The 10,984-nt window shown below is 37.4% G+C and overlaps 3 protein-coding genes across 4 annotated transcripts in view; 2 read left to right on the top strand and 1 right to left on the bottom strand.

Moving 5' to 3' along the window:
• LOC116842171 (DEAD-box helicase Dbp80) overlaps positions 1-2,964 on the top strand; it is a 4,007-nt gene extending 1,043 nt beyond the window's left edge. Inside the window, exons 2-8 of the mRNA XM_032810969.1 lie at positions 262-476; positions 611-703; positions 782-999; positions 1,084-1,261; positions 1,357-1,594; positions 1,679-1,841; positions 1,964-2,964. Of these exons, the coding sequence (XP_032666860.1) occupies positions 262-476; positions 611-703; positions 782-999; positions 1,084-1,261; positions 1,357-1,594; positions 1,679-1,841; positions 1,964-2,217 (1,359 nt within the window). The 3' untranslated portion in view covers positions 2,218-2,964. The remainder of the gene's footprint in view (positions 1-261; positions 477-610; positions 704-781; positions 1,000-1,083; positions 1,262-1,356; positions 1,595-1,678; positions 1,842-1,963) is intronic.
• Positions 2,965-4,044: 1,080 nt separating this feature from the next.
• LOC116842170 (heat shock protein 60A-like) lies at positions 4,045-8,068 on the bottom strand. The gene is made up of 5 exons (XM_032810968.1): positions 7,694-8,068; positions 6,556-6,967; positions 4,959-5,545; positions 4,574-4,877; positions 4,045-4,494 (listed from the first exon to the last, which is right to left on the bottom strand). The coding sequence occupies exons 2-5, from the start codon at positions 6,965-6,967 to the stop codon at positions 4,091-4,093; spliced, it is 1,707 nt and encodes a 568-aa protein (XP_032666859.1). The 5' UTR covers positions 7,694-8,068; the 3' UTR covers positions 4,045-4,090.
• A 1,003-nt stretch (positions 8,069-9,071) lies between these two features.
• Positions 9,072-10,620, top strand: LOC116842173 (10 kDa heat shock protein, mitochondrial). Of its 2 annotated transcripts, none has more exons than XM_032810971.1 (3): positions 9,072-9,262; positions 9,929-10,096; positions 10,238-10,620. In XM_032810971.1, the coding sequence occupies exons 1-3, from the start codon at positions 9,260-9,262 to the stop codon at positions 10,379-10,381; spliced, it is 315 nt and encodes a 104-aa protein (XP_032666862.1). In that variant the 5' UTR covers positions 9,072-9,259; the 3' UTR covers positions 10,382-10,620. The 2 variants fall into 2 exon arrangements, with proteins under 2 accessions (XP_032666862.1, XP_032666861.1); XM_032810970.1 differs by lacking the exon at positions 9,072-9,262 and adding an exon at positions 9,405-9,614.
• The last annotated feature ends 364 nt before the right edge of the window (positions 10,621-10,984 follow it).

Genomic DNA, 10,984 nt, shown 5'->3' on the forward strand with positions numbered 1-10,984 from the left:
ATATATATATATATATATATATATATATATATATATATATATATATATATATAGATTTATTTATATATATTCTATAAAGGAAAACTTTTAAAGGAACTTTTAAACTCTATAAAGGAAAAAGAAAAAATATATACAATAGAATATCTGTTTGTATGTTTCCTATCAACTTCTAATCTCCTTTGACTGATTTGGACTAAATTTTATATAATTACCGATGATGAAGGCTTTAAATATTCACTAATTGCACTCTATATCATACAGGTGACAAATTTAAATTTAGATAAGCCAAACTCCATAAAAGATGGAGATTCCAAAAGTGATGATGGTTCAGAAGAACAGATATCACTGGCAGAAAAATCACTTCTACAAAAAATTATAAGGAAAGGATTAGTTGAGACGACAAAGGATGTGGAGATTCAAAGGAAAGATCCAAATTCTCCTCTATACAGCGTGAAATCATTTGATGCACTTCATCTGTTAGTAATTAATAATTTTTAGTTTTACATCACTACTGATATATTAATGTTATACTAATGAAGTATAGAATATAGAAATATAGGATTAAGCATATTATATTGATTATATATTTATAAGTTTATATTTTCTACAGTAAACCTGCGTTACTGAAAGGTGTCTATGCTATGGGCTTTAATGCTCCTTCAAGAATTCAGGAAACTGCTTTACCTACATTACTTGCAGATCCGTAAGTATAAATCAATTATCCTTAATATTTTGTCTTAGTTTTATTGTATTCTTTAAATTTTTACAAATATTATTTCAGTCCACAGAATATGATAGCACAGTCTCAGTCGGGTACTGGTAAGACTGCGGCATTTGTATTAGCCATGCTGAGTCGAGTGGACACTACAAAGAATTACCCGCAAGTACTTTGTTTATCGCCAACTTACGAATTAGCAATCCAGACTGGTGAAGTGGCGGCAAAGATGTCGCGCTATTGTCCTGAAATAAAAATAAAATACGCTGTGAGAGGAGAAGAAAGTAATCTATCGTTCGGTCTTTTATACAATTTGTATCACTTATTACCATCTCACGTACGTATAAATGATGTTATTTTGTTTTCAGTAAGCCGTGGATCGAAAATTACGGAGCATATAATCATAGGAACTCCAGGCAAAGTGACGGATTGGGGGCAGAAATTTAAATTCTTTGATCTCAGCAAAATATCGGTGTTTGTGTTAGACGAGGCTGATGTCATGATTGCTACGCAGGGTCATCAAGATCAGTGTATTCGTATTCACAAGTAATTTCGCAAAGACTTCTAAGTTCTGCAAATAGTATATTTATGTTAGTTTTCTAGCACGAATGGTTGTTATGTGCTGTGCATTTCATTTATAGAATGCTATCGCGCACATGCCAGATGATGTTCTTTTCGGCGACGTACGAACCGGAAGTCATGAATTTTGCGGAGATTATAGTTAGTAATCCGTTGATAATACGATTATTAAGGGAGGAAGAGAGTTTAGACAACATTAAGCAATACTACATCAAATGTAAAAATGTAGACGAGAAATACATGGCGATTACAAACATCTACGGCGTGATCACGATCGGGCAGGCGATCATCTTCTGTCACGTAAGAGGACTCAGACGTTATTGTCAAAATTAATTCTAAACAACTTCATTGCAATAAAAATTGACATGATGTTATGTTCCTCAGACGAAGAGGACAGCCAGTTGGTTGGCCGAAAAAATGACGAAAGATGGGCACGCGGTAGCGATACTATCTGGTGATTTAACGGTGGAGCAAAGAATTTCCGTACTAGATAGATTTAGAGCAGGACTCGAGAAAGTCCTTATTACTACGAATGTCTTAGCCAGAGGTAAATATGCAAGGTTTAATATATCGTTACCTATTTGTAGAGTACGTAGAATTGTTAGTCTTATAAGAGAACTACGGACGCGATAACGAAGCTTCATTAATTATAATAATTCGAATTCATAGGTATCGACGTAGAACAGGTGACGATAGTGGTCAATTTCGACTTGCCAATGGATCAGAAACGACAAGCCGACTGTGAGACCTATTTACACAGAATCGGACGAACTGGACGGTTTGGCAAGTCGGGCATTGCTATTAATTTGATAGACTCACCACATGCGATGCAACTTTGTAAAGATATAGAGAAACACTTCGGCAAAAAGATTCACTACCTCGACGCGGAAGACGCAGATGAAATTGAAAAGATAGGCGCTTAGATTAATACACTTAGCGAAATAGGAAATGTGCTTTTTACAATAAATATAACGTATAAGCTTAATGCGATATTTTTTAAAACGGACTTCTTTGTATTTTGAATATGAAATGAGATATTTCTTTCCTAACAACGCTACACTAGAAAACCGTTTCTTGTTCTTTCTCACTTTCTCTTTTACACTCCTACTCACTTTCTCTATCTCTCAAGGCTACACTTGTACATTTCGATTGGATCGAAGTACGAAAATTGGGCGACAGGTACTGTAAGGATAAGGGAAGGACATAGGTCGAGAAATATTTTTGTATATGTACACGTATGTCGCGATCTCGCGCACACGTATGTAGGACAGACTGATTTTTACATACGTTTGAAACTTAGTTCTTTGCTCGGTAAACTATATTTAAGTGCTTCTTCCGTTTATGTAATTTATGACACGCTCTTAGTATTGTGTAAAATAAGTAATACGGCGAATTATATTAAGACTTTAAGTAGGATACTTTGGGTTTCTATATATTAATAGGAATTTTGAGATATACACGTGAAGATATAAAATACAGCGACTACTTCCCTACTGCATTCATCCTCGTAATTTCATATTTGTGTTTATCGCGTTATTTTTCTTTTTTATTTAAATAGGCCGTAATTGTTATAAAAATATCTACGTGAAAGTTCCCACCCGAATGATTTGATCAACCCAAATATCTTGGAATGTTTATGGTTTCAGGAAATAATAATACATTAAAATAATCGATGAGCATAATATTCTGAAAATATAAATGCCGACAGATATTTAAGATGATCATATTCAGGTAGGCCATGCTGTAGCTAATGATGGTGATATATTTTTTATTTTGTAGTCGTTATTACTATACTCTGTATACTGATAACGACATGACGAATTTATATCTTCATATTTCTCGCTTTGATTTGTTACATATATATTATTAAGATTATTAAGTGTTCTTTTTAACGGATAGTGAATAACGTAATACACACACAAGAATATTTATATATATATATATACTCTATATTATGAATAAAATTTCTACTCATTAAATATCAGTTTCATTATTTTCTCACTTACCATAATTTAATTCGTAAGATCAATATGAAATACAAAGAGGAATTGTAATTTAAACACACATTTGTCCAAACGAAAAATGAACTTCATAATTATAAAATTACAAAGAATTTAAAATGTGATTAACTTCCCACCGCGCGAGATGCGTACTTATTTTTGTATTTATATATTTACTTAAGTTTTCGCTCTCTCCTTGGTTTTCCGTCATTTCACATCATTCGTTGTTCGCAACTTCAAATTTATAAATATAGATATCAGGGAAAGAACGAGACGACAGAGAGATAAAATAATTGAAATTTATTTAGAAATCATTACTGTAATTGGTTAATTACACACGCTGTAACTCTACCTGTATAAACATATGAACAAGTTCATTTCGCGCGACAATGCGTTCTTATACACATTAAATGCATCTCTTAGTCGAAACATCGGTGTACGCGCACTACACATACTTATATTTATATATTTTCCAAATAAGAAAATGATAAATTGGCTGCGTGACGTTGTATATAACAATGCTGCGAATTTATAGAACAAAATAAACATGAGAACGATGTCTCGTAACGACTGGCACATGCTACTACATGTGTCGCGCGCATGTCTCTTTGTTATCGCCTGTTTGTAATGTTTCCAAGTACAAAGTACTGTTTGTGGGAATTCGATCTCCATTAGAACGAAACAATATTGCTCGGCGTTTTGTTTTTCTTCTTGTTTCTTTTCGAAACAACGTTGCACAGCGTAATCATCTTTTTTTTTCAGTCTTTGCGCTGCTATAGTGTGTCTTTTTACGGTTTTACATGCCCATACCACCCATGCCACCCATACCTCCCATACCACCCATGCCACCCATCGGTGGCTGCGATTCCTCTTTCGGCATTTCCGTGACTACTGCTTCGGCCGTTGTGAGCAACGATGCGACGCCCGCCGCGTCGGTGAGTGCTGTACGCACAACCTTTGTGGGATCGATGATACCCTTCTCGATCATATCGACGTATTCGTCGTTGAGCGCATCGTAGCCGAGCTTGCCTTCGCACACTTTAGCTACTACAAGACTGGCGTCGACACCAGCGTTCTGCGCGATTTGCAGGCATGGTATACGTAATGCATTCGCCACAATCTTGATTCCGGTCTTCTGATCAGAGTTGACCGCCTTTAGCTGTTGTAACGATGGCATGCATCTCAAGAGAGCGGTGCCACCTTCGTTTCGGAGAAACAGTTACTATTATTATGAAAATGAGAGTTTTTTAGTAATTAAATATATAAGATCGAGATTTACCTCCAGGCACGATGCCTTCTTCGACGGCGGCGCGAGTGGCGTTGAGAGCGTCGTGCACGCGGTCCTTCTTTTCGTTCACTTCCACTTCACTACTACCGCCGACCCTGAGGACCGCCACTCCGGACGCTAACCTCGCCAGACGTTCTTGTAGTTTCTCCTTCTCGTAGTCGGACGTCGTGTTCTCGATTTGATCTCTGATTTGATCAGCTCTTCTGTCGATGTCAGTCTTCTTTCCCTTACCCTTCAAGAAGAGAGTGTCGTCCTTTGTAATGATGACTTCTCCCACTTGCCCCAAATCGCTCGCCTGGAGTAGAGGATACACTTAGCTAGTTTATTGATCAAACGTTATTGATTATATTAACACTGATTGATAACTATATTTTACCTGGACGTCTTCCAGTTTGACGAGGTTGGCGTCGTCGCCGAAGACGATGCCACCGGTGGATATTGCCATGTCCTGAAGAGTGGCTTTCCTGTTGTCGCCGAAACCAGGAGCCTTAACCGCAGCTACCTGCAGTCCGATCTTCAGACGATTGACAACCAGCGTGGACAAGGCTTCGCCGTCCACATCCTCGGCGATTATGACGAGGGGTTTGCGTTGCGCGTTGGCCAGCTCCAAAGCGGGAATAATGCTCTGCACGGACGAGATCTTTTTCTCGCTGAAGAGAAGCAGTGCATCTTGGAACTCGACTTTGGCACCTTTACTAGAGTTTATGAAATATGGCGAAATATAGCCACGATCGAACTTCATGCCCTCTATGACCTCTAACTCGTCGATGAGCGTTTTGCCGTCCTTCACCGTGATCACACCTTCCTTTCCGACTTTCTTCATGGCATCAGAGATCAAATTACCGATGGCTTTGTCGCCATTGGCGGATATCGTCGCCACTTGTGCGATCTCCTCGGGCGTCGTGACGGGTTTGCTCAGTGTTTTCAACTCGTCCTTGATCTTCTCCACCGCCAGCATTACGCCTGAAAATAGTCGCAAATCTTTTAACACATTCAGCACCAAGCGTTTATCAGCCGACTTTTCATTCACGCAAATTATTTTATATTAGAAAAGGAATGAAATATATAAATAAATTATACAATATTACACAATATTAAATTACACAAAAATATATGTGACGTATTCGATTGTCACACCCATCAGTAACTGTTGCAAGCGTGAGTAATATCTAATAGCGCTTATTTACGCCGAGACGATCACATAATAGTATAAGAGAAACTTGTATGTCAATTTTTTAATTCCGAAAAGAATTAATTATACATTTAGCTACACATCCAGATGACGATAATAGTACATCTTTACCTATAATGCGCCATGAAATACAAAACAAAAATAAGAATGTATGGCAAACATACGATAGGAATAAGACAACAATGTAAAAAATGTCATGAAACAAATGTAATTTGGCCGAAAAATTGCAAAAAAAATATACAGAAAAGATCATAACATTTTTTGAAAATTGTAAAGGTAAAACCTCATTATTATTTATCATATTTTAATAATATTCACCTATATATATATATGTGTGTGTGTGTGTGTGTGTGTGTGTGTGTGTGTGTAACATAATTATTCTTAAAATCTTAATAAATATTAATTTGTTTATATATACCAATGCATTTTGTTGATTATACCCTTTTATTATTATTAAGCATGATTTTAATCTCATAAATGTACGTAATTGCATATTATACATATTTTGACACATTCATCACCAGTGACTGATAAAATGTAAACAGAAAGTTTAATGTCAGACACTGGTGATCGTTATGGCGCTGAATCTATTAATACTGTTCTATATAAACAGATATAGTTGCTTACGGCAACTTATGCTTAAAACTTAAGTCGATCTTGAATGTACCTCACAGTGCAAGTCAAAATTTAATGTTTCCTGAGACACTGTGTACAAGGTACATAAAAATTCTATTTACAAGAAACTGTGTATGAATACTGTCCATAAATAAATGAAACCTACCGCGCCTGATCTCTATAGGGTTTGCGCCTTTGCTGATCTTCTCAAAACCCTCTTTGGCTATCGCTCTGGCCAATATGGTTGCAGTGGTAGTACCATCTCCAGCTTCTTCATTGGTGTTGTTAGCTACATCTTGTACTAGTTTGGCTCCGATATTCTGGAATTTGTCTTTCAGTTCGATACCTTTCGCTACAGTCACACCATCCTTGGTAATCTTTGGACTGCCCCAGCTTTGCTCCAAGATGACATTACGTCCTTTGGGGCCCATCGTCACAGCGACAGCATCTGCCAATATATCTACACCCTGCAACATCAAGGCACGAACCTCTGCCCCAAAACGTACATCTTTAGCATAAGTACGTGCCTGCAACTGGCGCACGGCTGTTCCTCTCAATATTGTAGGTAATCTGTGCATCTGTGTAAGAGAGATTAATGCATATTAGTTAAAACCTCGAATTTAGATCTTATTGAAATATTAATATATAATTAAAAATAAATGTGTGTTTCCAAAGTATTGAGACAGTAAAGTAATAAATTTCAGCTTTTCTGTGATGAATAAATTTTGCAAAAATATGAATGTCTCTAATTAATAGTCTTGAATCGTTGAGTCCCTTAAATGCCGGTGTTTAAATTTAAATAAACGATCTTATCTCAATGAAATGTTCTCAAAACGTAGTCGCTACGTAGTCAAAAGTGCGCGTCATTGAAAGAATTTCGTGTTACAAAAGCTTGCGATTATACATTTCGCGAATAAAGGAATAGTTAACGCGCAAATGATCGAAAGCCAACGATTAATTTATCCATCGCATCGTCCACCATTCTCCCACGGCATAGAAATGCGGTTATGTAAACTCCCGCGCGGATTGCGGTTTCGATTGGAGGTTAACTGTGGCGAATGACGAAATTACCGCGGCACTAGACTGAAAAGTGCTTGATCAACGATCGATCGTGCATTTGGTCGCACTTGAAGCGAACGTTTGCTCATCTCTTCGTCGTTCACGAGGAACGTCGATTCAGTGGATTTCTGGCGTGAATTCGCCACAACGCAATCAGTCCGGCCGGCGAATTTCGTCGAGTCGTATCCGCGAGACTTTCGCAACCGCGATCGGTAAACGCTTCGCGATTTCACGATCGTTTTTACCTTGAATTCTTTGCGGGATTCCTTAGAAGTATACAATAGGATGATCGAGGAATGCTGTCGAAAGCGAGCAAATTGAAGATCGGCGTGACCGCACGTTGTCTCCTCGCGAACAGCGCACGAGTGGAATAAAAAGGAGCGCGGAGAAGAGCGTGCGCTATCATATGCTTCCCCCCCCCCTCTTTGATCCGGCGAACGAACCTAACCACACGGATCAATTAGCAAAAGAATTGAACATTTGGCAATTAATGTGACGTCGTATGTGAGAAATATCAAAGGCGGAAGCCACTGTGAGCGATTTCCTCAGCAGTCCGACGGAAATGTTAAACTCGCAACGGCAAATATCGCGCTCGCTGCATCGAGCCAACTGACCGCGTGGCGTGATTCTAGAAAGTACGATCATCCCGCGTGACGCAATCGACCGTCCGACGGTAGTCATCTTCGCATGTTCCTTTTCCCGTCGTCTTAACCCTCTATCTACTTCCCTATTTTTTTTTACGATCTGCTTCGTGTACAGTACACATTTATTCTTTCTCCCTATGTGTGAATAAGACAAATCGTAGTCAAAAATTTTTGTCACGTTAGGTCTCTATTTCCTAGTCAGAGCATTGTTGGACCTCATGTCTATAACTTTTTTCTTTAGCAAAATTCATAAGACAAAATTTTGATTGTTTCCAAGATGATCTACGAAGCAGGTGGGAGGTTAAAAATATGCTGTTATTGCAAATATCAGATGTATTTGTTAATGTCATCGAAATCTAAGATGAAATATGATTTTCGTCCTTACTCGTTCTCAATGTCGTAAATAGATTAACGAGAAGGAACTTTATCATGCGCGAATGTCAGGTCCTCGTCGCGAATATAAGGATCGTTTTCGCGTGACAATGCCATCAAAATCTGGGTCAGCATAAAATCGACATAGACTCTTGAAATACATCGTACGTAGCACAAGGATTTTATTTGACATGTACGAAGCAAAAAGATACGGGGCTTCTTATCTCACTTATATTTATCTAATTTCCCATTATCTCCCGCCATAAATTACGTGAGTGAGTGTCGTGAAACAGCGAATCCGTGGAATAAAAGTCGAACCCTCACTGGTTGCACGGGGAAAATACATATTCTGTTTACTTTGATATTTATCGCTCGACAAGTCAGTAACAGCGATTTCTGCGCTTGTTCGCGATAATTCAAAGCAAACGTATTACATAACGGGTGCCTCGAAATCGCCGCTAATTCACGCTGATTTCATCATACAAAAGGCATCTTTTGTGAGAGATAAATCGATCGGAAAACATTCGCCCTTACGGGAATTTATTAGATGCAGTTACGTAACTTGACGATCTCTCGTTCGCAGCCATGTTGAATGATCGATGAACATACACGAGGAGCTGGTGGTGGCAGTAGGTGGTGGGATCAGCGCGATTGCAGGAAACTTCGAGAATATCGCTGCGCACTCTATTCCGTTCCAGCCGGCCGCGACTTTAGGTTACACAACGACGTGCACGAATTCTCGAGCGGGTCCTCGCCGGTTTCCCACGCGCTTTTCATTGCAAAGAGACCGCAATTATGGTGAGGCACATATTTATCAGCTCATTTGTGAACATGATAGTCAGAGAACTTGTTTGCCATTCGAAAAACTCGTAAAGTCGCTTCTTTAGATAACCTTTAAACGTATCGCATTCAGTCGAAGGCACTCTATCTCGCGTTCTTTTCTCCGAAAGTATGGCTTGAGTCGGAGAAGTCGTTGTCTTTTGTTGCGTCGCAATCGTTTGCGTGCAAATTGCATTTGTTTATAACATTGTTTACGCATTCGTATCCGAGATTCAATATCACGATTGCAATCACACCCTTGTCGTTTATAGCAGTGATAATCAAATCTTAGTTGCGAGAAGAAGTGATCGCGAAAATGCAGGAGTTGCAGGTATCTTACGGTCGTTTGCAATTTCGCAGACGATTTGCGTCACCCTCAAGATCTCTCGGCTTTTCTGAACATTTTTGTATTGTTTCACGTATATTATAATAAATGTATAATTATATGTATAATAATATGTATAATTGCAAAGGTAGAAAAAGAATTAAGATTTAGGTAGAAAGTCTATGTCTAATGAGTCTAATGATGACATTCGGACAAGTCATGAAAATTAAATAACTATTGTTACAGTCAAGACTTATATTTCAAATTAAAAATTCTTACAAAGGTTATAACCAATCACATATTTATACCTGTACTTTCAGGCTGCTGCTAATGCTGTAAAGAGGCTCATTCCTCTCTTTGACAGAGTCCTTATTCAAAGAGCTGAGGCAATAACTAAGACAAAAGGTGGCATTGTACTTCCAGAGAAAGCACAAGCAAAAGTACTGCGTGGCACAGTTGTGGCGATAGGACCTGGATCAAGGAATAACGTATGCATATTATATATTTCAGATGATTTAAAGTATTTCTGCATATTCAGATTCTTTAGAATGTTTCTAAGATATTTAAGATGTTTCTTTAAATCTTATCCATGATATTTGCTAATAATTTCATAATTTTTCTTTCATCAGAATGGAGAGCACGTGCCTTTGAGCATTAAAATCGGAGATGTTGTTTTACTCCCTGAATATGGTGGCACGAAAGTTGAACTTGAAGACAACAAGGAATATCATCTGTTCCGTGAATCGGATATATTAGCTAAAGTAGAAGTTTAAGTTACCGATCAACTTTAAGTTATGTTCTCAATTTTGTAAGTGCTACAAATCGTTCCTTGAATATTACAAGAATTTATGCGCAGCAGAGAGATATATGCAAAGTCCTACAAGCAATTAAAATTTACATATTTGTGACTCAAGGAGACCTAATTTGTTAGAAAATCTGTTGCTGTTGGAGCGTCATTATTTCAGTATATGTACATACATTTTCTGATCCAATAAAACATTTGTCTACTGTATCAATCATGTGATATTTCACTTAATAACCTAATACGCCTAGTTCTGGAAGTTATATAATAACAGAATTATAATATATATATATATATATATATATATATATATATATATATAATTATATATACATAATTGCATAATTGTATATACAATTTCTTAAGAGTACCACACATTTTGATGACTGTAAGTTATCATAACTTAAAATGTGCAATATCAAGGTTTTGTAGTTCTTTTTGTCTTTCTTCACATCTGCTTTGATACCAGAAATCTCTCCCATATGTAACGAGTCAAATTCTTTCTCACTTCTTTCATTTATATATATATATATATATATATATATATATATATATATATATATATATATATATA

Source organism: Odontomachus brunneus, unplaced genomic scaffold, assembly GCF_010583005.1.
Source record: "Odontomachus brunneus isolate Ranch 3 - 2012 unplaced genomic scaffold, Obru_v1 Obru_scaffold_022, whole genome shotgun sequence".
Lineage (NCBI taxonomy): Eukaryota > Metazoa > Arthropoda > Insecta > Hymenoptera > Formicidae > Odontomachus > Odontomachus brunneus.

Bases quoted from the DNA above. Each gene is read 5' to 3' on its own strand.
- LOC116842170 (XM_032810968.1), bottom strand. From the start codon at position 6,967: ATGCACAGATTACCTACAATATTGAGAGGAACAGCCGTGCGCCAGTTG. The intron at 5,546-6,555 runs GTAGGTTTCATT...GACTATTTTCAG, and splicing joins CCCTATAGAGATCAGGCGCG to GCGTAATGCTGGCGGTGGAG. The intron at 4,878-4,958 runs GTAAAATATAGT...CCTCTACTCCAG, and splicing joins TCAAACTGGAAGACGTCCAG to GCGAGCGATTTGGGGCAAGT.
- LOC116842173 (XM_032810970.1), top strand. The intron at 10,097-10,237 runs GTATGCATATTA...TTCTTTCATCAG, and splicing joins GACCTGGATCAAGGAATAAC to AATGGAGAGCACGTGCCTTT.